Consider the following 26,711-nt stretch of genomic DNA (forward strand, 5'->3'; position numbering starts at 1 on the left):
GCAATTCCTAGCCTGGAATGCTAGTGGTCTCAGTTTTTAATCACTTTATTCTCCCAGGGTTCTGAACTTTTTAGTCATTTTGCAATTTAGAAAAGCTATTAACTGCACAATTAAATCATGTGCTACTACAAACTGTTAAGTGTATTTAATACAGTTTAACTAATGACTGCCACTGTCCTGTTCTTCTCCCCTTACCACCTAGTGCTTTAGAAAATCCAATAGTTCCAGTGATCCTGTGACCACAAAGTGAGACATAATTTTACCGATCTTAGTGAAAACAAAACATGCTTTTAAAAAAACAAACAAAACAACAGGCTTCTGTTGGACTGATTAGTCTTAAATCAACTCTGAAACTGCATCTAAAGGGATGGAAATGACCAGAGAAAGCAAAGAAAGATTTGAACCTCCTCCCAGATTCCCATGCTGTCTCTCACTTGTCAAAAAGGATCAGATTATTGGGGTTTTTTTCTGATGAAGTTGCTGATATGTACTTGTTATCATCAGTTTGAACTCTAATTCGAAACCTGTGAAAGTAAAATTTCATTGTCACCAATATCTAGCGTTTCTTCAAGGATGTGTTAAGAAGCACCTTCCACAGTTTAGTGTAGGTACACTACAGATACTGAAGATTGGAGAGTAAATGTGTAGGAAATTATCTGTAGAAGCCGTCAGTTGTTGATTCAACAATAATAATTAAAACTGAAAGACTTTCATCTCCCAAATGTAAGAGTCTTATCTTAGTCCTGTGCTGGCAGTAAAAATATTAGTGTTATCAATGCTTATTTTATACCCCACTCATATGTTATCCATTATACCCCAAACATACTTTTTTTTCCTGGTTGAAGTTCAAGATAAAGCGCATACTGTTCTGGTTGCTATTCTCCTGAATAACCCTAGCACAATTGCTGAGCGTGGAGGTCCTTTCTTTGATCTCTGCACAAGGCTTTCCCCCTTTGTTAGAATACCAGGAGGCTTGGATTTGGCCCAGAGATTGGTAGTGAATAGAGTTACATCCTGTTGTTGTCTGGTCACCAGTGATGTTTCCCAGGGCTCAGCATTGGGGCCAGTCCTGTTTAGTATCTTCACTGATGATCTAGATGAGGGGATCAAGTGCACTCAGTCAGTTTGCAGGTGACACCAAGTTGGGTTGGAGTATCGATCTGCTGAAGGGTAGGAAGGTTCTGCAGAGGCATCTGAACAGGTTGGAATGGTCTGAGGCCAATGGAATGAGGTTCAACAAGGCCAAGTGCTGGGTCACAACAACCCTAGGCAGTGCTACAGGCTGGAGGAGTGGCTGGCAAACTGCCTAGGGGAAAATGACCCGGAGATGCTGTTTGACAGTGGCTGAACAAGAGCCAGCAGTGTGCCCAGGTGGCCAAGGCGGCCAAGGGCATCATGGCCTGTACCAGAAATAGTGTGACCAGCAGGACCAGGGAAGCGATTGTCCCTCTGTGCTCAGCACTGGTGAGGCCACAGCTCAAATCCTGCTCTGAGCCTCTCAAGTAAAGAAGGACACTGATGTGCTGGCGTGTGTCCAGAGAAGGGCAACAGAGCTGGTGAAAGGTCTAGAGAGTAAATCCTGTGAGGAGTGGCTGAGGGAGCTGGGATTGTTTAAGCCTGGAGAAAAAGAGGCTTGAGGGACACCTTATTGCTCTCTACAATTACCTGAAAGGAGGATGTATCCAGGTGTGGGTTGAGTGATGTGACAAGAGGAAATGGCCTCAAGTTGCACCAAGGGAGGTTTAGATTGGATGTTGGGAAAAATTTCTTCACTGAGGGTTGTCAAGCACTGGAATAGGCTGCCCAGGGAAGTGGTAGAGTCAGAATCCCTGGAGGTCTTTAAAGGACTTGTAGACCGGGTACTTAAAAGACATGGTGTAGTGCTGGACTTGGCAGTGCTGGGTTAATGGTTGGACTCAATGATCTGAAGGGTCTATGCTTCCAAATGTACAGTTGTCTCACTTTGACATTGAATATAGTCTGTAGTTCAGCTTGAGGCTTTAGGGTTGTGAGTGTTGTGAGTTGTGAGTGTTTCACATTGCCTGGTAACTGCTCTCCATGTGCGGGATGATTAATAGAATTTGAAACAACAATTCTTCTGCACCAAGAAGCCCGCACATTTTTGTTTTGCAGTCTTCTGGCTCATACATAATACTTTGCTTTCCTTTCCCTTCCTTTCCGTGGTAATGTGGCAATCTTGCAATATTACATGTTCTTGGTGTCTTAGTAGGCCCCTGTGACTACACATTCTGACAAAGTAGACTTCATCAACTTAATTTTGATGAATTTCAATTCATTAAACTTATTTCCTTGTGTATCATCATCATCCTTTTTCTGGAACAATTATTTCCTACCAGATCTTAACAGATTGCAATAAAATATATGACAAGACAAGACCACATTAATACTTCTACTACAGGGTTATGAAGCAGGTGATTCAATATAAAGACTTTAATCAGATTTAAATTAAAAGTGGTTATATAAGAGGCATACGTTGTGTTATAATTAGTTGGAACTGGGCTCCAAGTATGTTTCTAAGAAGTCTTTAAAAAACCTGTTAGAAATGTGAATTTTCAGGCTGTTTCTGTGCAACAGTTATTAATGAGTTAAATACAGTTTCAAACTCTGTATTCCTGTTGAGTTCGGTATTCTGCAGTTGAGTTCATGACGTGCATGTCTGTTAGCAGTCAAGGCAGGGATGCTGAAGACTGAATCAATGAGGATTGAATTATCCTCCCCGTGTTAGAGGAAGCTTCTTCAGTGCAGGGTTGTGACTCACCGTGATTTAAGAATTTTGCTTTCAAGTTGCCAGTCCTGTAGGCAAGAGAGGAATTCATTTACCACTAGTCTCGATTTAGCATCCTGAATTTTTAGTTTAGATAAGTGACTGCCACAAAGGTTTGTGGAAAGAGAAGTAAGGAAATTAAAGTACTTCACTTACTACTGCAGAAGAAATCCAGGAGTTTGCTATGGATTCTGTAAAACACTGAGAGAACTGTCATCAAGTACTAAAACTTCTCTTCACATATCTTCTCATTTTTTTATTTTCAGTATCTTTTGAAATTGTAATAAAAACCACTACAAAATTACCACCTTGATTCATTGTTACTTCTTTCCTCCCTCCCCCTGGCCTCCTACCTCTATTGAAGACACTTTTATGGATTCTTTTACTACAACTGAGTTTTGACCAAGGCGTGCAGCAAAGGGTTGAAGTTACCCTTGCATGGTTTTCTGAAGACCTGTGTCTTATTTTAATCTCTACTATTTTTCCATTCACTTTTGATCACTTTGCTACTACCATCTATAATTTAAAAAAATACGTTTGTCTGTAAAGTAATTATGTCTTTTAAAAAACCAGCATTTGGGTATATGGATTAAGTAATTTAAACTGTTGTGTAGGGTTGGATATTCTTTAGATATTGACAGAGATTTCAAAGGCAGGCAAGAAGACCTATGTGTAGAGTCGATATCTGGTACCAACAAGCCCATTGTAACATGAATTGCTCCAGCTACCCAGTTAAGTTCTTTGTCGCAATGAGATGCTTTGGTGACAAATTGAGATGGAAGAATTTAGGAGTGCAGACATACAAGTTGGGGAAGTCAGTAGCTTATTTCTTAAGAAAAGTTTTTTAACATTGAGTACTCTCAATATTGGTAATCCAGACCACAGCTTCCGAGATCTGACACTCCTTTTTAATCTAATCTTGATGGTTTCCATCTTAGTTTTCTTTAAGTTTATGGACTTTAAATGAAAATTAAATTTAAGCATAATGAAACCCTTTAACTGTATTCTTTATCCATTTTTGTATCAACATCAGAAATGTTAAGATTTGTTGTAATTCATCATGTTTGTGTAAGATGTGTTCCTTTATATTCTTTTATTTAGTTCTGTGGAGTAAATAAAAGGCCCAATTTACTAGTATCTCAAATTTAATGAATTCTTTCAAGATGGTGTATTGTTTTTTTAAGTGACGTTATGCGGATAATTCATAATTTTATTTAAACAGCTCAAAGATTTGTACTTCATCAGAGAAGACCAGGCTCAAGATACCTTTTACCCACCTAATTTTTTAAAATAAACAAACCCTGTCCCTTTTTTTCAGATTTGCTATTTTTACAAATAGTTTATATATTACTAGAAAGGGAAGAATGCACATATTCGCCTTGTTTTCAAAAAAAGAGGGAATTGTAAGCAACAGACCATTTTCAGAAGTGTCACTTTCAACTCTTAGGCTTTAAGTCCAAAAAATACCAATATGCATACCTTAAATAGTTTATAGAATAATAATAAAGATATTTCATTTGGCAGTTCATCTTATTTCTAAGGAAAGTTTGTATATGTTGTTAATCTGTTTTCATGTCACTACATCTACTGCTTTGAACAAATGGGTAGAAAAGCCAATAGCTAATTTCAAAAAAATTGTATAAATCTTGCATGCAGTTGTGATGTTGTATGTTACCTCCTTAGTGAATAAAACAAGTCGATTCAAAGATTCTCTGTATGCCTTTGTCATTTTGTCTTTTGGTAGGCTGATGAGGTGGTGGATGAATATAATGAGAATAATTTTTATGAATCTGATGAAGAACAGAAGGAGAAGGATCAGAAATTGAAAAGCACCTATACCATGGACCCAGATCACAGACTGCTGTTACGAAATACAAAGCCCTTGCTTCAAAGCCGAAATGCTGCTGTATGACAAATTGCTTTTTCATTAAAATGTTAAACTACTAAGTATCTATGTTTTTAGAAAATTTAGGAAATTAAAAAGTAAAATCTACATCTCTTTACAAGTGTGATAATACTCTTTAGTAACTTTAGGAGAAGCTATTTCAAATTTGACTTAGCTTGTAAGCAAACGTGTACACTGATTGCGGTACATGCTCCAAATAATATGGATTAGCAAAAAATGTGAGAACATTTGAATCCAACTTAAATAGCATGTGATGACTATACCATAGCTAGCTTTTAAAGCTAAAGCCTTCAGCAACTAGGATGGCACAAACTGTTTTAGTGGTACAGATATACCAAGAAAATCATACTTATTATTGATTCATTAATTTGTTCTTTCTTTTGAGTCTCACATTTTAAAAGTAGACAATATACACCTTGAATTATTTTGTCAATCCAAGCCAGATTCATAGTGGTGTTGCCTTGGTGGGATTGCAGGATAGATACAACATCATGACTGTTGTTTGATCTACATTATTTCCATGAAATTTTAAAATACGGGTAAATTTTTAGAAAGAGAAAAAGCTATGCTGATGGTGAATTATTGTGATGTTAATCAGATCACAGAATGTTATTTCTAACCTCAGCTTGTCCTGTCTTCAGGGAAAAGTCTTCCAGTGATAGTGAGTATTCATATCACTGCAAAAACAGTTACTGCACCATGATTAAGTCACCTTGCAATTATTCCTGATAAACTAAGCAGATCAGGTTTTAGTTCTCCGTTGGAAAATACTTCTAGATTCCTAATGTCTGACTCCTCAAAATCACTTATAATCTGTGAGCAGACTTTGGAAACAAATTGATTAAGTTTTTAGAACTTTTTGCTAGAAATCACTGTTTGATGACTATGATATTTCCTAATTTCGCATAAAGAACAGGTGCATTTGATATGTTTTCCATCATACTTCGCTGAGAACAGGTTCAGTTACTTTTTGCTCACATTCCATAATTTTCTTATCACTGTTAAATATGGTCTTGGTTCTCATATTTATGATCTTTAACTTCCAATATAACAGTTAGATATTTAGTGCATTTTGAGAAGTGAAATCATGCTTCTTTCAGTTGCTTTGAATTGTTACACGGATATTCATACGTGTGTAACAATTCATACTATTCAAATACAGAATTTACTTGCAATTAAATTAATTGCTTTCTTTGTGACTGTACATTTTTCTTTGTAATAAAAGATACCTGTATTATATTGCTAAAAATATTTTGGTTATTTCCTGGTTTCAGATTTTTTAATCACTTTTTATTGCTTAATAATAATTTCTGTTTTTTTAATACTAAGATTTAAGATACCGGGTGAAGTGTCATCATGATGGCTTTACTTGGAGTCTCCTTTCTATGATTTGTTTGAAACAGAGAGTTATCATGACAGTATTGTAGGAAAGGTTGTGACATGACGTATTCGTTAGCATAAAGGTCATATTTTGTCTTTTACTTATGAGAAAACTTAAAAAGAAAAAATAGTATGAAAAAAAATAAAAGTGCATTTCACAGCAATTTCCAGTCTTGGCTCATAGGCAACATAAGCTGCTTATATATCTGTCTTTTGCTTTTTGCTAGCCAGGATATTGGTATACAACCCTGTAGTGTTTACTTTTTTTGGATTTGATACTTTAAAAGTTGCCAGTAAAGGCAGCTGTTGTTTTATAAATTACATAATAGAATAATGGAGTGAAATATTTAAGTGGAAAGTAGATAATAGATAATGAGGGATTTTGAACTTGTATTAATAAAGTCAAAGCACAACATTAGCAGAATTTTTGAAGAATATTTCTTCATTAATTTGTACAGCCGATGGTAACAATACTGTCTTGTCAGGGATGATATTGGTATCTTTACAATTTGAATTATGTACTTTTTTCCCTCTCATTGTGCCTCTTCCTACGACCTTCTATTTATTATGGCATACGATAAATACTGGGAAGAAGTGAAGGTACTTAATTAGTAAAAATATATTAATTCTGGTGTTCTTCCTCAGTCTGATTTGTTGATCTCGAAGACTGCAGATAGGCACTTTGCTTTCTGAAAAAGAGTGAGTTGGTAGTTCTGCAGGTCTGTAGCAAATATGATAGATATGTATGAACAATTTGAAGTTAACATGTTGGTTTGAATGTTCTTCTTTTAGGTGGTAATGGCAGTTGCACAACTTTACTGGCATTTGGCACCAAAATCAGAAGCTGGTATTGTTTCTAAGTCATTGGTGCGTTTACTCCGTAGTAATAGGTAGGTCAAGTCCGTACTTAACATTACTAATTTTTTGTGAGAACTTCTGTGCATACTTGTTTAGCCATAGTTGTAAGAAAGCAACTGTTTCACTATTGGTTTAATTTTAAAATTGTCCTGTAATACTCATTTTTACTCAGAAAATTAGGATCATTGAAAGTAATTCCATCATTTTCGTTACCACATCCAGGATCCTTCAATATTGTATTTCATTCCTGTGACTTTCATTCTGACAAGAATCATGACTGCCTTGTTAGTATTGAAATAGAGGCAGTACCAATTGGTTTGCTTATGGTCTTTTTTTTAATTATTGGAATTTATTGGAAATTTACTTCCACCAATTTACTGCATAGAAATAGGTTTTCCCTGCTCAGTTTTTGGATTTTGAACTTCCATGTATATATGAGACACTATTAAGATGTTTTCAGAATAACTTTCTAACTATACCTGGTATTTTTGTTTAGAACTTCGCTATGAGAATAATTTACGTTTTAAATTTGTTGTTTGTGTCAACCATACACCAGGGTTTTTTTTTAAAAGTCACTTTTGTTATGCCTGGTAAGATTACTCAGAGGTACTTTAAATTTTGTAAGCTCTGTCATCATAGAGCTCTTTCTCTGTAAACTTCTGCAGCTTACTCATGGCTAATATCTTTGTCATTTAAAAATTAATAAAGAAGAAATTGGTTACATTTTCATGCTTTTATTTCAGGTAAGAATGAATCACTGTTATTTTAGTGTTTTGTTTTATAGTTCTCTATGCTTCCCATTCTCTGTACAAAGATAACTAAAATGGCTAAAGCAATTTGGTATATGGACAGATAGAGTTAAACTCATTCTCACAAGTAATATACTCATTTATACTCAAGTGTCATTAAAAGAGAAGTCACTTCTCTCCCTCAGCTAGTGCCTAAAATGTCACTAGTCCTCTGATTTTCCTATGTTGAATGGCTTGTCTGTTCTCTGTTACCATTCTGGGTGAAACACTTCTGCTATTAGAGCCACTTTGAAATAGCTTTTGCTGTTTGCCCTTGAAGTTATGTGCCTATGGCCTTTAAATTAATGTCAACTAAACTATAATCTAGTTAGGGTGAGAGTACCTGAAAGAGCATTTCATAGCAATTTCCAATCTTGGTTCATCACATGCAGCTGATTATTTCCATGTACCTATGTAAGAATTACACAAAATAGGTTTAAAAGATATTAAGTACATCTCTATTATTACTTTTCTTTGTAAGCAACAGTTGTAATTACCTTAGAGCTATTGAGTAAGAGGAGATAATGGGCATGATGATTTCTCTATTAGGATGTATTTGCAGCATGCAGGGTTTGAGCACTTATGGTTCAGAAAAATGGTATGTAAATCATTGTTTAGTTTTTAAGCAATTGGTGGCACAAACTCTGCAGTTTAAAAGCTTTAGACTGGTACTCAAATGTCTTTTTTCTCACTCCTGCTGAGGTTTTGAACTAATACATGAATTATGAGAATGCCCTCCAATCATGTTTAAAGTTTTTGTGTTAAGAATATTGCATAAATCTGTTGTCTGTATCTTAGGAAGACTATTATGTAAAAGTGCTACTTTTTGATAGATGTGTATGCTTGCCAGTGTAAACCCTTAAGTCACAGGAGACCCTAGCCCTTTTTGAGAATTTTTAGAAAAATTTTTTAAGACCAGAAAAGTCATAGCAATTCTTGCTAATTGTGCAAGGATTAACTGTTCTTGTAATTAATGCAGTCATTTCAACACTGCGGAAAAAGGCAGTTTGTTTTTGTTCTCCAACTGTATCATCCTGAAATATTTGTTCCAAGAAGGTGGTTGAAATGTAGGGTTTTTGTAAGTGATTTTCATGATATTAAAATGATCAATGGATTTCTGGTTTAAATAAATACCCAAGGTCCACAAGAGGCACCATTACGCTGATGTGAGTGAATATTTTTGCATATTGGCATTTTAAAAAATAAAAACCTGGTTTCATGTGTCTTCTTGTGAAGCAGATGATAAACTTGTAGCAGTTGTCTTCAGTGTTTGTGCCAAAACAAATGTATAACTGACTTGGCATTCAAATAAAATTGGACTTTCTTTGCCATGTTTCATTTTTCTATATATCTTTAATTTTGTGGAATGACTCTTATTTTTTTTTTCACATTCTAGGGAGGTGCAGTATATTGTTCTGCAAAATATTGCCACTATGTCAATTCAGAGAAAGGTATACCCTATTTAGAATTTTCTAAATCATATTGTATTTGAAACACAGGAGAGCTACATAAATATGTTCTGATTTTCAGGGTATGTTTGAACCTTTTCTGAAGAGTTTCTATGTTAGATCAACTGATCCAACTATGATCAAAATACTGAAGGTGAGTTTAAAAACAAATTCATCTGTATAGTGCTGGACTAATCAGTTTTCAACAGGAAGGTAAAATCCTTTTCACTGATATGACACAGCTCATTCTGTTTGCTTTCTTTTCTTTGCTAAGAAATATAGAGTTGTGGCGCTTAGTTTAAGTCCACCAGTGTCCTTTGGGCTTGTCAGGCTGCCTGAAAGTTCTCGTTACCGTATTGCAGGTGGCAGATGGGCTGTGTTTTCTACTACGGTGTTTAAGACTTTTCAGTGACAGAGAGCACTACAATTTTTATCCAGCTATCCAATCTAACATTCTCGAGTTTGACTGTTTTCATGCGAGGAAGAGAGTCTTTAATACTGTTAGCTTAAATGGAGTTTAAGTCTTTCCCCTGTACAAAATGGGGCAGTGTTAGAGTCCCAAATTCCCTTTGAAGTCAACATTCGACATGAGAAGTACTTTAGGCTTTCCTCAAGGTCACATCTCAGTGCATGTTTTTTGACTGTTGTCTTCTTGTTTTCTCTGTTCTTATTCTTTAACAAATGTGAAATCCTTGACAAAACAATAGCTAAAAAATTCTCTACTATTATGTGCCTTTTCTCTTGTTTTCCTTTAGGTTGTCTTAGGCACTTCTGTTTAGGAGTGGAAGGTACAGTTTCTAAAAGAAACATTATTTTTTTCTTATCTTCATTTTACATGCATGTTGCACCCTCATTATATGTTCAAGAGGGGTACAGTCCAAGATGGCTATGCCAACCCCCTCGTGTTTTTATATGTACAATGTTAAGTCTAAGTAAATTTGAGGCAAAAAATATTCTTCACATTTAATGATTATGATAACTGTCAGGAAAGCTGTCAGGAATGCCTTACTGTTATCCAAGAAAATTCAGTCCCAAAATAATTGAAGTTGATCCATTTAAATTTCCATATTAATTGATAATACAACGTGGAATGTGTGGAGAAGTAGAAATTGGCATTTTTCCTTTCGTTGTGTCATTTGTTTCTTGATGGCTGAAAAATTTAGGACAACCTGAACTGTTATGTGCGTAAGAAAATCTTGTGGATTTCTCCATCTCCTACCTTCGTAGTTCCAGCATATCAGCTATAAGACATAATGATGAGACCCATGGCAGTATTTAAGATGTAGGGGCACCCTGGAATTCATCTGCCGTGCTGTTTAGATTTCTATTTTGTTCCTTTTTTCTTCCCCAACATCAAGTTTGCCTTTTTGATCACTGGTTAGCATTGAGCTTATGTCTTCGCAGATATTTTAATCTCAATTTCTCAGTTATATTTAGTTGTAATCATCTCAGAGCCTGTCATTTTCTTTACAGGTCAGGTTTGTACACAATTGTGAACATTACTTTGCAGATACATGTGCTGAAATTTCTTTTGCCATTTTTTTAACCAGTCCCCTACTACTTGGACCTTTTATGCAGCTTTTCTTAGTCAGCCTTTGTCTTCATTTCATGGAAAACTATTGCATCAGTTAAAACTTTGTCACCTATCTTCTCATTACTTTCATAATTCATATATGAAAAAGGCTAGCAGAGATATTTGTGATATTCCATTGATAGCCATCCTGTACTATAAAATAGTCTCCTTTTTTCCTACCTGTTAATCTTTTTCATTTATCCTCTTGCTTTCTATGCTGTACTAGTTATTTATCTTTAAGAGCCTTAGGTTATAGATCTCACCAAACTGTTTTTGAAGTTCTGGTGGACTGTATCAATTAAGTATCCTTTTCTGGGTGCCTCCAACTGAAAAAATACCACCAGATTACTGAGTATGATTTCTCTTTGGAGAGACAGGGTTGTCTTTTCAGTTTACTTTATTCAAAGGTAAAACAGTCTGCAAGTATAGAATCTTAACAATATATGTCAAGTGTTGTATATCATCCTTTTGTTCATCAGGAACAAAGAAGAGAGTTTTCACAGTCTGATGTTGTTGATGTTGATTAAGATATGAGGAATCTCATAGATGCAAGTGTTTCTTTACTGAGTTTAAGGGTCTTTTTTTACAGTTCATCTGAATATAAGAAACAATTTATCTTTCCCCATCAGCAGTTGTGACTTCCATTATTTCTTCTTACACTTGCTAGTTGTCACATGCTAAGGCCTGTTGTGCAACATTGGAAAGCATGCTGACAGAAGTATTTCAAGTCCATTTGATACACAGTGCAACACTAAAGCTAGAGCTTATAGAAAATGCATCACTGAACCCTACCGTCCTGCTTTGAAAACTTTGTGAATACTAGCAAGGAAAATACTCCTCTTGAGTGCAATGCTGGTGCCAATTTATACTGACAGTGGTATACTCTGTTGAATTTGGAATGGTATTTTTAATAGTAGTATCTCTTACTTACGTACAATGAAAGTATAGTGTGCATGCTGTACTGTTTATAATATTTTCGCTCTTGATAAAATATCTAGTTTTTTTTTCTTGTAGCTTGAAATCTTGACAAATTTAGCAAACGAAGCCAACATATCAACTCTGCTTCGAGAATTTCAGGTTTGTAGAGAAGTATACTCTTTTAATGTGAAATGCTCTCTTTTGCTGTTATTGAATGTTTCTTTTAGATTCTTAGGCTTAAATTTTTCAAGTTAAAGTCTTTTCCAGGATAAAATGTTCTCAAAATGGAAATATTGTGATGGATAATGGAACTTTTTGTATATGGAGAGGAGTTTCAACGTTTTGTTTCTCACTCTCTTTCCAACTACCAAAAAAAATTGGGTGGTGGCAAAAACTCAAGCATTCTATATTCTGCAAAACAAATTCTACCAACTTGACTGACACTGTACGTCACTATATGATAGGATCTTAATTTTAGCAGTATTTGACCATCAGCATTTATGGCTGAACCTCACTTCCATAAGTCATTTGATGAAATAGTATTGTCTCCATTATCTTTGTGTATCAGCAAGATTCTGCCTATATTGTGAAACGGTGTCTGTCCTTCTTTCTTTCCTCTTTGCTTATGACATCTGTTTTCATTGCTTCAGTTCTCTGGCTGGATTTCTCTGAAAGGTACTGGTTCTCAGGCAGGTAGGTTATTCGTAGTTTCACAGATGCCCCTAGTTAAATGAACTGAAACCTCTCTGAAGAGAGAGCTCATTGACTCCGCCAACCTTGCACACAAACTAATTGCTGGTTTTGGTAAATTGCCCCCTGCCCCAAGCTTCTTGAAATCATAGGTTTGCATGACCATGAGCAACCAAAGCTGGCAAGGAAATACCTTCTGAAAGTGACAATAAGGTGAAAAAAGTATGACTACTAATGTGCAATGTAGCCTTCTAGGTTGAATTTATTGTACAATATGTCTGTCCTATGAGGATAGTATGGTAAGTCTTTGTTTGACAAGAGTTATGCATTGACTAATGAAAATCCTTTTTCCTTAGACTTACGTGAAAAGCCAAGATAAACAGTTTGCTGCAGCTACAATTCAGGCTATAGGCAGATGCGCAACTAACATCACCGAAGTGACTGACACATGCCTCAATGGCCTTGTATGTTTGCTGTCCAACAGGGATGGTAAGCTAAATGTTCTGTTTATTTTCTCAGTAGCTGATGGCATGAAACCTTTTCTTAATGAGAACCACACAGAGCAGAACATGTTAAAAACCATGTTAGGATTGACTTTTGTGAGAATTTAGCTAACAAGACTGGATAAAAATAGTGATTCTGGACTTCCAAAGGGTCTCATATTCACTGGGTACATATTTTCTCTTTTGTTAGTGAAATTAATTCCTTATGGCCTGCGCTTACATGTTTACCTACTTTTTTTTTTAAATGCTATACTTACTAAAGTGTGCTGTTTTGATTATCATTGATAGCAGTAGTTTTACTGTTATATGTTTAGTTGCATCAAAGCAGTAAGCCTGTAGAGGGTGCTGAAAGCTTGGAATTTTTTTTTTTGTTGCATCAATGCCTAACTTAAAAAAACCTGTATTAAATACTTTTAGGATAAATAGCCCCAAATTTGGCTTGCTTTTGTAATGTAACTTTCTGTTATTTTTATATAGTGAAACAGAGTTGCAAATCACTAAGGAACCCAAGAAGGAGCAGATAAAGTCATAGGATACAGCACCACTATAAATCAACACCTGATAATACTGTATAATCTTGCTAGTTGCCAATGAATATTGAAGATGATAAGTCAAGTAGAGAACTGGAAGATGATTATATAATGTACAGTTTATGTGAATGTAGTTAAATATTGTAAATAGAGTTAGGAAATATATGGTTTAAAAATAATATCAGGAAGGAGGAAAAGCATGTGCTTTTTTGGGGTGCCCTGGAGTAACTAGAATTGTTCAGAGAACATAAGTGAGATCTTCTCTAAGCTTTGAAAAGCAGCATTAGTGCCTCTCCATATCTACTGGATATAGTTTCATGGTAATCATAAGAAAACCTTTATTGGAGACATCACCTTGGCAGCACGTAGTCATCCTGTGCCCCACTAATACACTCAGAGCTTTCTCTTACTTGGTTTACGACCTGTGAATCCTCATTCTCAACCGCCTCACCTTGTATCAGAAATTCCTGAGAGGCCTCAGTGCTTTGTAGTTTTAATATATGTAACTTTAATTTCCTAGTGCTCTAGACTTTGTTTACATTTAAGCTTTTCTGATTATCAACCGTGTTTAAAATATCTTCCCGTGTTGTGCTACAAGGCGTCTGCACAGCGCATCTTTTTGTATTACATTCAGCAATTACCATAGTAAAAATACAAGCTTTAAAGCTTGTTCTTGATTTGTTTAATTCTACTAGCAATCTTCCTCTAAGTGGGAAGGCTCCTTTCAGCATGTACAAATCCCCATTTTACATCTGCTTTAAATTAAATAATAAAACTATCACTTCAGAATACCGAGTTTGTTACTTAATAATCCTTTTTTCTATTTTCTTGCTTTGTTTTGCTTTTTGCTAAGAAGAAACAAAGATAAGAGGAAAAGGGTTTGTTTTCTTTTATCATAGATTGTCAATTTAATATTTTCTTCAAAGTAATTCTATGTATATACACACACACACATGCACGTCCATGTATACAAAGCTCTGTCTCAACAAGGTTAGTTTTCTTGTCTGTTTCTAAGTAGTTGTCTAGCAAATAAAATTATCTTCTTGTGCTTACTGTTCTGAAAGACTGCAAAGGATATATTTAGGATCTTTTAAACCTGGCAGCTGGCAAATTGCTTTACCATAGTTGCAGTGTCTTTATTCCTTCTTTCATGGAATGACATAATTTACGTGGTACCTTTCCCTAGGTGACAGGAAATTACCAATAGTCTCAGCTTACTGAATATACGAGTTTTGGCATGGTAAGGGAACAAAAAGAGATTTAACCTGTGTAGCAGTCTTGGTTAATCTTGCTTTCCCCAAACTTTCAACCTTGAAGTATACAGGCAATCTGTTTGCTGTGCAACTTCTTTCGTGGTCATTCGAAGCCTGGAATTAATTCTGCTGCTTTGCATAGCATGAAGCACAAGCTAGTAGATCCAGCAGGTTCTGAGGTCCATGAAAGCAGAGTCAGAGAGGTGACCAGACTAATTCTACCAAACCAAAATAGAATGCCAAAGAACAGGCTTTTGGCTAAACTGCCTTCTAATTCTATGCTCTTGTTCTGGAATGGCCTTAACTGTAGATATAACCCAACACCCGAGATATCCTGGCTATAACTGACACAGCAACTGTACAATTCATCATTCTGGAACTTGTGTGTTGAGAGGCAGAGTGTCGTTCCAGAAACGAGACTCTGGGGAAGGCAAGAGCTGCTCTTGAAATTTTCTTTGCATATTTATGAGTGCTTATTTGAAGTCAGATTTCCCCTACTCAGGAAAGCTGTGAGCAATGGGAAAAAAAAAAAACCAACAACATTTGAACTACAGAAGCACAACAGAAACAAGAAAGTTCAATGATGAGACACTGAAAAAGCTTTGTGAAGAGCTATCCCACCTGGACCTGACTGACTCCTCAAGACACTGTTCTGTGTGAAGCTGTGTTGAGGGCTGAGAGTTATTTTTCTTCCTCATCTGCTGAAGGAAGTACAGAAAGAAAAGTTGTTTTGGTTCCTCGATGTGACATTTGGCATTTGACTATTGCATTTTCCTTAAGCAATTGCATTGGTAATTTCAACTGACCACTGACCGCACTGTGGCATAAAAGTCATTTTAGATGTAAGAGACAGATGGGATTATTGGAAGTCTCTTTTTTCTGTCTGTATATACTATATATAACTATATTCTGCAGGTTTTTCTTAAATGAGTGACTTTCATTTTCTGTTGAAAGTTGCAGGTTGGATGTAAACACAGTTGTAGGATGTATAGCTAAAACTTTTTTTTCCCCTATGAATCTATACAAACCCAGGAAAGTTACAAAATCACTGGAACTGTTAATGCATCAGGTAACTACTACATATCTAATGTAATTACTGCTAGAATGACATAAAAGAAAAGCAACTCCTTATAGCATTCAGTTTATATGTATTAATGAGGTTTCTGAGTTTTGTTATTTGTAAGGATGCAAAAGTTAACCAGACTAAACTTTGTGTCCTTCTGAAAAGCAGAAACTTCAGGTTTACCTGAATACTTAGTAATTGCCTTTTAACATTGTTTTTAACCATTTGCATAACCTTGTAATAACCCAAATAATTACAGAATTGTTTGGGTATAGAAGGGACCTTTAAAGATCAGCTAGTCCAACTCCCCTACCATGGGCAAGGATACCTTCCATTAGACCTGGTGGCTCAGAGCTCTGTCTAATCTAACCTTGAATGTTTCCAGGGATTGGGCATCACCACCAGTCTGGGTAACCTGTTCCTGGACTGATACTGATGTGACCCTGTAGATATAATTTTCGCTGTTTTGAGATTCTTGTGTTTATTTATTTTTGTCTTCTACGCACTTTTTCTTTGATAGTTCTGGTAAATTTACATTTTAAAATTTTCTTGCTGCTCATTCATAATGCCTTTTAGTGTTTTGTTAGAGTTTGTTTGGGTTTTGAACCTATATGCCTGTCTTTTATTTCATGCTCGTTTTGGGGATTCTTCATGTGCGCAAAGCAAGCCTCCAGGATTCTCTCTGTTTTTTCTGGACTGTGCAAGCCCTTATTCTAAAACAAACTCATTTTGATTTTGTTGATACTTTCTTTCCTGGTATTTAGAGTAGTGTAAAAGAACCGTACTGGTTTATTTGTTCACAATTCTGGTTTATTTTCTTTAAATTTGCTCCCACAGATTGCATTAAAGTAGTTCCTGTTGTGACATTTTATTCAGTGTAGTTCATTTTATCATAATCAGTTCTACATTGTCAACAAGTGTTTTTAGTAATGACTTCAAATCCACTTAGGTTTTTGGGTTCAGTTTTATTTTTCTGAACTGTTCAGTGTATCACAAAATACTTACTGATAAATGTTGTTGTTACAGTGTTCCCCACTATATATATTCCAGATCGTAATTTTCAAGAATTGTCTTCTTATTTTAGTATCTGGCAAAACACAGTTTAAATTAAATTCATCTGTAGGATTACACAAGACCTTGAGATATATGATGCAGACATGTTAACCTTGCTTCAAGGAATTAGTTTAGAAAATGAAAGATGTCATGTCAAATAAAGGATGACACAAAAAGCTGCAAGCTGAAATTTAAGCGTTTCATAGGCTTATGGCGTAATGATGCATACTCAGAGCTTTTGAAAAACCTGTCTCCATAAAGAAGTTCACTTTCTCAAAAAAACAAACAAGCAAACAAACGCCAAAATTTAGGCGTTTCTTCCCTATGCTGTTCTATTGAAACTTGACCATCCTTGATTTCTGAATGAATGGTCCACGTGTCAGGTTAACTCTTGAAATGTAGGAATATCTCTGTTTAACAAATGGTCATTAGACTTCTTCATCTTTCCTTACAGCAGGAGTTTACTCTTACACCTTTGCACCTGTTGGGTCTTATTAGCTTTAGGTATTTCATACAAGTTGAATAGGCTGTGGGTGTTACTTGTTTACGGTAGTTAAGCACTCTAGTGCATGACTTTGGCATGAATCTCACAACAGCTTTCTATTTAGAAGCTTCATTTGAATGTACGAGAGATTAAGTTACAGACCTGAGGGACTGTTTAGAATGTGAAAAAGTGCAAAGGAAATGTTTAATTATTTCTCTAGCATATGAGTGATCTGTTACTTTTAATGTTGAATATTTCTTTGAAAATTCAACGAGTGTTTGTATTTTTAGTTCAGACTGCAAATTTCTTACAAATATGCATAATTTTAATGAAAAACAAATGTTTTTTCACACTGTTCCTTGGTTTGAGAAGGAAAAATACAAAGTGCATCTTCACTAAAAGGCAGTTTCATAAAAAGTATGTAGTAGGATAATATTTTTACATTTAGAATGTTTCTCTGTCCTCTTTTTGCTGCATATAAATTGTTTCAGGAAGCTGAACTTATGATACTTAGAACAGTTTACCTCTTTGTACCAGGTAAATGGAATTCAGTTCTACAAAGCATGTTTTAAAAGCTTTTACATGTTTTGCAATCAATTATTTGCGACTTTTTCTTTTGCATAAATGATTTTAAAATTAATAATTTGTTTTGTCTAATACAGAAATTGTAGTTGCTGAAAGTGTTGTTGTCATTAAGAAACTGCTGCAAACCCAACCAGCACACCATAGTGAAATTATTAAGCACATGGCCAAACTCTTGGATAACATTACAGTGAGTATTTGTTCACACTGTCTTATTTTCCTTTTTGACAGATAGTGAAATTTTTATGTCCTTTGAATTTGTGCTACAAATGGAAATAAGTGTATTAGAGAAATACAACATAGTTTTTAATTTTTAACATAAAATATGGTGTTATGTGATCTTAAAGAAAAGGAAATAGAAACTGTCAGGTGGCATCTATTTGTGCCTTAGATCTGGGAAGTGATTTTTTGAAAGAGATCCCTGGAAATGTTGAGTATGTCAACATTTATGAGTATGTTATGCCAAGATGAATAGCAGGTTTAGAATGTGGAGTGCGTAAGTTGCAATGAAAGTAAGGACAAAGAAGCAGCTAACTTTAGGATTATCAACCAGTTGTTAGTGATCTGGAGTGGAGTTTAAAAAATTTTATTTTAAACCTTTTTCCCCAAAACACCTGAGCTTTCCATGATATCAGACATGCTGCTGTGAATGTGTCTTGAAGTTGCATTTTTATCTCCTGTGAGATTCTGTGGTATTTAGCAGTAAAATTTGCATTATTTGGTATCATCTGTCTTTAGATTTAATTGACCTTTAGGTATGCAAATAGCTATTGGCCAGATTCTCCACACAGTCCCAGTAATTGGTACAACATTTAGTAGTCTATCCTAAATTAGAATATAGGGCTGATGACCGTTAGCTACCTATTGCATCATAAACCAAAGGTGACAGATTTTATCTGTCAATAATTATTTTTTTGTAGAGCCTCTAAACAGGACTATTTAGTTTCATCAAATTACACATTTATTGATGATGGAGCAATTTCTAAATCAGTCAATCTTCATTTCTCAGTAGTTGAATTTGGAAAACTTTGGAATATTAAAAGAAAAAGGAAGTGGTTCTTGGAAAAAATTCTTGGTTCATGTTACTGACAAATCAAATGAATCTTTGGCTCCTAACAGCTAATGATCAAACTCTTTAACTGATGTAAAGAAAAGAAATTCTACTGAATTGTTCATATAAAAAGAGGATATAAGATAATGCTGCTAATTACATATCAAAATAAGTATTACCTATTTTATAATAATCACCTGTGTTTTCAGAAAATTTGTGCAATATTTTGATTGATTATTACAGTCTCTTAAATAGTGTATGATCTTATTATAGACATCTTCTGTCACTTCACCAAATGAGTTTGTCATCTTATTTCCACGTATTGTACAGACGAAAATAGTTATTTTCTAAATATTCCATTTAACACTTAAAAGAGGTTTGTAGCTCTTTTATACAATCAAAACTTCTAAGTAAATACTTCAAGTTTTAAATAAAGAGAATATTTTTGGAAAAGAAAATCTTTCTTTAGGTTGAATAAGGGGGGGCAGAAAGACATGCTGTACTTGAACTACTTCAGTGTTCTCAGGTTTTCCAGTATGAGGTTGTACAGAATATTAGAAAGTGGTAAGTAGTAGGAGAGCAGTCTGTGGAACAGTCATAGGAATAAATTAAAAATGAAAATCTGATTCTGAATCATACTACTTCTTCGAGAACAAAACAGTGATAGTGATACTGTAGGCTCTCCAAGGTGATTGTTTTATGTGTTGTTTGACACTTTTCCATGGGTTTTTTTAATAACTTCAAGATATATATCTTTCTCAGAATGCTTGAGAATAAATTTCAAAGAAGTTCATATTTATAATTTGAATGCCATATCATTTTTCTGAAATAACCTCCCCCTATTATCTGAAAATGAATGTATTCCTTCACAGAATGGTTTGGGTTGAGAGGGACCTGTAAAGGTCATCTAGTCCAAACCCCCATCCCCTTACTTCTGTAAAGGTTGAGTGTATACATTTAGGAAGGAGAATATAATTACTGAGGATGTGAGTTTGAAATGTCAACATTTAATAAAGTATTACTGGAGTTCCTGAGATCTGCACCTGTACTTTAAACATTGCTCTTGGTAAAAGTGGTTGTGAGTTGATGTAACACAATTGCCTTGAGATTTTTGTGCTGTAAGACACAGACACAAATCAAGGATTCTTGACCATTATAACATTGACATACGGTATATGTACATACATACACACTTGTATACACCCTTACTATGCACAGGGTTTTTTAGTGTTTGGGGTTTTGGGGGGGGGGGGGGTCCTGACCTCTTCTGTTGGGTAAAGTATTAGGATTGAAACTTATGGTACCTACCCTATAGCTGTATGCAGGAGTATACCACTGTCTTTAAAGGACTCTTGCATTTGGATGTAGGAGAAGCAACCAAATGATATGGTCTTGCATGAACTTGACAGAAACTAGAAGATGGGAGAAAATGACCAAAGAAATTATTTGTTGCTTTTTAGAGTTGAAATTAATACTAAGTAATACGTGGCTGAAAGCATGAACAGAATTAAATACTATTAAATCAAAAAACTTTTAAGCAAAAAGTAAACTTTCTGATTGTTCTGTCAGGGTTTAGTTTGGGTAAATGGTAAACAACCCCTAAAATAAACAAAATTGGTGTAAACTCAGTGGAATACCTTAATGGATTGGTGCCTGAATTTCTCTCATTGATACTGTTATAAATTTCACTTGTGTTGGCCTGAGATTGTGATTGGCAATGTCGAAGTGCCTAAAAATCTTTCCTAGCAATGTTTCTTTCAGGTCATGTACTTTACTGACATTCTTGTCTTCATCTTTTTCATCTAGAGAAGTTGTAGTGGGTTGACCCTGGCTGGACACCAGGTACCTACCAAAGCCACTCTATCACTCCCCTCTGCAAATGGACAGGGCAGAGACAATATAATACAGGGTTCATGAGTTAAGAACCAGTAGAGATCACTCACCAATCACTGTCACAGAGAAAACAGACTTGAAGTGGGGATATTAATTGAATTTATTACTAACAGAATCAGTGTGTGATAATGAGAAGTAAAATAAGCTTCTGGAAGTTTCTCACAGAACCACACAAACCCAATACAAGAAACCATTACTGAGCTCTTGTAGACCACTGACTCTCATTTACAGTAAAGATTAAGTCTATTTCATCTTACCCTTTGATTGATTGTTTCTTACATATCTGAAAAGAGTGATTATTTTTGTTCCTTTGCTTTTGTGTGTTTTCATTTGTGCCTTAAACTTTTATTCCAAGTGTGCCCAGCGAAAGATCTGTGATACTTGTTTTGTGTCTGGTATTTGTTGAGTACATAAACCTATGCATAGTACAGCACAGTACAGCTTGATCCAGCTACACTCCAGCTCCTTTCCTCCACACCCTTCAAAAGCTGTAACTAAAAATTGCATGTGTAATGGTGTCCTGAAGATATTAAACAAGACAATAATTGGATCTCTTTAAAATTCTGTTTTTAAAAATCATAAAAACATTTCCATTTAGCTGTTAATGTGTTAATGACATCATCATTGCTTTACCATTTAATGACTTGCTAAGTTGTGGGCCAGAGATCTAAGCAGTGCTAGTTTGTACTAGGTGTTCACTCTATGATAGGCTCATGTGTATAGCTTTTAGAGTGACAGATTAAAAAATACACTTACGGGAAAGGGCCTATTCTTTCCTTGCACTTTTTCTTCTTGCTGTCAGTCTGACATTTCAAATCAACTTCATCCCTCTTTCCATTTCTGATTCCAAGTAAAATTTTAAAAAAATTGCTATCTATGCAAATTTTCTTCTGGATGCAGAGAATTATATCTCATTTGCAATTTGAATATCTCCTCATTTTGTGATATATGGATAATCAGAATTAGTGATTTTAAGCTGTACTTTAGCCTTAGGTGGTTTGTGATTAAGTTGAGAGATGAACTACAATAGTTTTTCAATTGTGCTGCTTAGAGCAATCTGTAAAATCTTTATAATAGCTTTCTCTAACTGCTGAAGGTAACCAGTTTTGCTTTGAGGGGAGGGTCTGGCTGGTTTTTCTTTTTTATTTTTTAATCATTTATTTTTTTTCCTTGAGACGGGTAATGGGTTGAAATGGTAGTAGAAACTGCCTCCTGGTCCTAAAGGCTTAAAAAGTGCACTTAACCACTTGCTCGGGGCATATGGAATAAAACATCAGGCAAAGTAATTTACAATCCTGTTTGCCTTTGAGGATAATGCAGAGCAGGGCTGAATAATGAAAGTATTATTTCCTGCATTTTTGTCAATTCAAGGTCCCTACTTAAGCTGTACTGGAAAAGGCAGTGAAGGTCTAGAAGGGGCTTCATTTCTTGTTTACTGCTTTGAGTGCCCTGGAAACAACAGCTGCAGGATCATGCACTTGATATTTCGTGGTTGAGAACTGGAAAACTTAAACAGGGAGAAAGAAGTCTGAAAATATTGTGTGATTTTGACCCCAAATGAATCCAGTGACACAGAAACATTGGGTTCATCAGTTCGACATACACTTTTCATTAAAATGGCTTCTGCTCAGGGTTTGATTCGAAAAGTCTCTAATTGATATTGATTCTTGTGGTGCAAAATTGTGTTTAATATATATATGGTATTTACATAGTGAGGTAACCACCTTGTTCAAAGGCAGAATCTCATGAGAAATTTCATCTGTCTTCCATTGTCACTATTTTTCAAATTAGACTTTGTTTAGTCTTTTTATTTAACATTCTAAAACTAGTTTATTACTCTGATAATTACATTTTGCAAACTGGGAAAAAACTTGAAGGAGTAATACACTGTGCTTAAATGCACATTATTTAAATATATTTAAATATATTTAATTGTGGTTTTAAAGTGTAGTCCTGAGTTTGACTAGGAAAAGTACAATAGGGATGTTAGTGTTTCATAATTAATGATGTTCCTAAAATTGGTCTACACTGTGAGCTATTTTTGCTTTATAAAAAGATAGTAATAGGAAAAGGGATGTTTCTAATAGGCTGCTGCCTGAAGTATGGTACTCGTAGAATTCTAGTATTTTAACAAGTCTGTAATGAAATATTTTAGAAAAATAAATCTGCCATAACTGAAGTCTGAAGTTGCCTATACATTCTTATTTAGAGGTATCTATCTGTGCAGCAGGCAACTTGAACTGCTCCAGTACTGGAAAATTTAATGTACCACTCAATTACTATTCTTTAGCCCAACTTAAAATAATAGATTAGGTGTAAGGTCTTAATGCAGTATAACCTTTGGAACATTAGAAATAACCTCTTTCCCTTCTGAAATCGGTATACAGTAATGGCATCAGTCTTACTGTTTTGCAGACGAACATACTCTAACTGCATTTAAAGTTCTTATATGTAGCAGTTGTTTGCCTCTCTTGCACTGTGAATTCCAAGACTATTTAATTTTTTTGTCAATTCATATTAAAAAAAATAATTTCAGTGAAACTGTCAAGTAGCTCAAAGTAAGAACCAAGTAAGAATTTTCTGATCAGAGTGTTTTCAATTAAGGTGGTAGATCCTATTCAGAAATTGCGAATTGTAGTTTTGAACTCTTATTTCACCAAAATTCTATGTTAGCTGGTCTTGGACATTTGCAAAAATATGAATCTTACTGTCATGAAATTTGGAATAAAAATGAAGGAAAGGTAGCAATAATGTTAAAGAAATCCATGTGCTTTTAAACTAGATAGACAGGATTTGAGAAAGGTGTATAGTTGGAAACAATTTCTGTATGAATATAGTAATACCGAAAACCCTGGCTTGTTTCAACATGATGTGCAGTGTAACCTGGCGGCAAGGATTCACAACCACACCTCAGAGGCTTGGATTGTGTTCTCAGTTGCTGTCACCTTATACTGTAAACATGAACATGTTGCTTCTGTGTGCCTCTATGTCCAAACCTCCTCTCTTTGTCTCATCAACTTGTAACACGTGGTTTTTGGGGCAAAATCACTGTCTTACAATTGTACAAATATTCTGCCTAACACAGTGGCCATATGGAACAGTTTTTAATTTCACTCTGCATTTCTCGCATGGCAGTTGTCTTTAAATAGTATTTTGTGTAACTTGTTATTGAACACAGACACATACAAGTATGCAAGCAGTCTGTGAATGTATTAATTTAAAATTCTTGATGTTTTTTCAGGTTCCAGTAGCCAGAGCCAGCATTCTGTGGCTCATTGGCGAGTACTGTGAGCGGGTTCCGAAGATTGCACCTGATGTTTTGAGAAAGACAGCCAAGAGTTTCACTAATGAAGACGACCTTGTGAAGTTGCAGATCTTAAACTTGGGTGCAAAACTGTATTTAACAAACTCAAAACAGGTAAACCTAAACTCAGAATTGTATGTATTAGAGTCATAGTAGGTTTTGTACAGTTTATGTAGATAAATAGTGATTTCTTCTGTATACGTAACCAAAACTAGTCCGTATTTTTGTATGAAGAAAAGCTGAAGAAACATCAGTTTTCAAGAAATCTAACAGACTAAATCTAACCATGAATCTTTAAGTATGCCAGATCATAAATGTGATTTTTTGTTTCTTTCTTTCTTTGGGAAACTCAATTTTTCAATTCACGTTAATGAGGAAGATTTGTAAATTGTATTAGTAATATCAGAGGGGAGATTTTCCAGATGTGATTTGCTGTTTTCTGAAACTAAGACCAGAATTGTCAAGGAAATACTGTCATTTTGAACAAGAAGCTGCTCATTTTTTTAATCAGGATATGTAAAAGGAGATACCAGTAAAAGGCCTTGTTTTATTTTTCCATCAGTGCTTGTTTTAAAGATAGTTACTGCATTCCCTTTTTCTATTTTTTAATATGTTTGTGTGTTTACTATTTCATTTTACCTAGTGGAGAAGTTGGCTTTTGATATCTCTAGTAGTAAAGATAATCTAAAAATGTCAGATAGTACAAAATGGTGAACTTAGATCTCCAGGCAGCTGAATAATGTCTGTGAGAGGTGCCAGCTGCCTTATTCTTCTCAGTGACAGCACTGTGAACTCCATCACTCTCTGGCTATGGAATATAATATTTTGACACTAATTTGTCACTGTAATTCCAGTTACTGCTTTAAAAGGTTCTAAAATCAAAGATTTCTTTTTTCCACATGTAGAAGAAATATATTGACTGAGACTTATACGCTTTTCTGGGCTGCTAGACCTCTTTGTTTTACAACAGTTTGCACAGCACCCAATCTCACATCTTCTCAACTGTGGTGTCTTCTTGTTCCTTGATAGCTATATCCAACTACAGATGTGATCTGAGACTTTAATTTGTAGGGTGTGTGGAAGATGAACTGTCTCACCATGCACTCAGATAGGAATGAGTGCTTTGCTTATACAGTGTAAAATGGGGCAGTAACAAAATCTTTCTGTCATTGCTCATCCTGCTGAAAATGCTGACTGAGATAAGGAAAGATTGGTTTGACTATCAAAACTGTCTTCTTTTAGCTCATTACAGAATATTTAATAATTTTCCATACAGTTTTTTTAATTTTCCGTGTAAATTTTTCCACACCATATTTGGTGAAAAATCCATCACCTACAAGGAGATGATGATTTCCGTGATGGTTTTTTTCCAGTTTCACATCTTAATACATTTTAAACCATATACGTGTTGCATAACCCTTTATTCAAATAAAGTACCACAGACATGGTGTTTCTTCTCAGACAACTGCAAGAGAAGTGTAGGGAACAGAACAAAGGTCTCTACTACGTAACCTTTGTTGACCTCACCAAGGCTTTCGATACTGTGAGCAGAGAAGGTCTATGGCAGATTTTGGAACGTTTAGGTTGTCCCCCCAAGTTCCTTAAAATGATCGTCTCACTCCATGAGGATCAACACGACCAAGTCAGATATGGCGACGCACTTTCTGAGCCCTTCCTAATAACTAATGGTGTGAAACAAGGCTGTGTTCTCGCACCAGCCCTATTCACAGTCTTTTTCAGCATGATGCTCCAAAAGGCCACGGCAGACCTCGAGGATCAGGATGGTATCTACCTTCGATACCATACTGATGGAAGCCTGTTCAACCTAAGGCGACTGAAGGCGCACACTAAGACCTTAAACCATCTTGTCCGGGAGCTGCTCTATGCTGATGATGCCGCCCTTGTTGCCCACACAGAAGCAGCCCTGCAGCATTTAACATCCTGCTTTGCAGATGCTGCTGAGCTCTTTGGGCTGAAAGTCAGCTTAAAGAAGACAGAAGTTCTCCGTCAACCAGCACCTCAGGAAGTCTTCCTTCATCTCCATATCACCATTGGCCAATCAGAGCTCAAATCAGTCCAGCAGTTTAATTACCTAGGTAGCCTCATCTCCTTGGATGGTAAGATTGATGGAGAGATAGACAATGGGTTAGTAAAGGCTTATAGTGCCTTTGGAAAGCTTCATAAAAGAGTTTGGCAAAATAAACACCTGAAGAAAAGTACAAAGATCAGTGTTTACAGACCCAGAGTGCTGTCTACTCTCTTATATGGATCTGAATCATGGGTTATCTACTGCCACCACCTGCAACTCCTAGAACGCTTCCATCAACATTGTCTCCGCACAGTCGTAAACATCCACTGGTCAGATTATGTGACCAATACATCTGTTCTAGAACAGGCAGCAGTCACAAGTACTGAGGCCATGTTACTGAGAACACAGCTACGTTGGGCAGGGCACGTCTCAAGGATGAAGGACCACCGCCTCCCTAAGATCTTGCTCTATGGTGAACTTGCCCACCAGCTGCTGCAAGAGAGGAGCCCCAAAGAGAAGATACAAGGACTCCCTGAAACAACATCTCAGCCTTGGCCATATTGATCATCATAACTGGTCTACTCTGGCCTCCAATCGGGAGGTCTGGAGACACACCATCA

General features: G+C 35.6%; 1 protein-coding gene across 4 annotated transcripts in view; it reads left to right on the top strand.

The window, feature by feature from the left end:
* Nucleotides 1-26,711, top strand: part of AP3B1 (adaptor related protein complex 3 subunit beta 1) — a 151,516-nt gene that overhangs the window by 48,319 nt on the left and 76,486 nt on the right. For all 4 annotated transcript variants that reach the window (XM_027634754.1, XM_027634752.1, XM_027634753.1 and 1 more), the window contains exons 8-15: nt 4,530-4,691; nt 6,864-6,961; nt 9,114-9,168; nt 9,248-9,319; nt 11,753-11,815; nt 12,703-12,835; nt 17,895-18,004; nt 24,000-24,176. In XM_027634754.1, coding sequence (XP_027490555.1) covers nt 4,530-4,691; nt 6,864-6,961; nt 9,114-9,168; nt 9,248-9,319; nt 11,753-11,815; nt 12,703-12,835; nt 17,895-18,004; nt 24,000-24,176 — 870 coding nt within the window. The remainder of the gene's footprint in view (nt 1-4,529; nt 4,692-6,863; nt 6,962-9,113; nt 9,169-9,247; nt 9,320-11,752; nt 11,816-12,702; nt 12,836-17,894; nt 18,005-23,999; nt 24,177-26,711) is intronic.

The sequence above is a fragment of the Corapipo altera genome, unplaced genomic scaffold (assembly GCF_003945725.1).
Source record: "Corapipo altera isolate COAL_440 unplaced genomic scaffold, ASM394572v1 61411, whole genome shotgun sequence".
Classification (NCBI taxonomy): Eukaryota; Metazoa; Chordata; class Aves; order Passeriformes; family Pipridae; genus Corapipo; species Corapipo altera.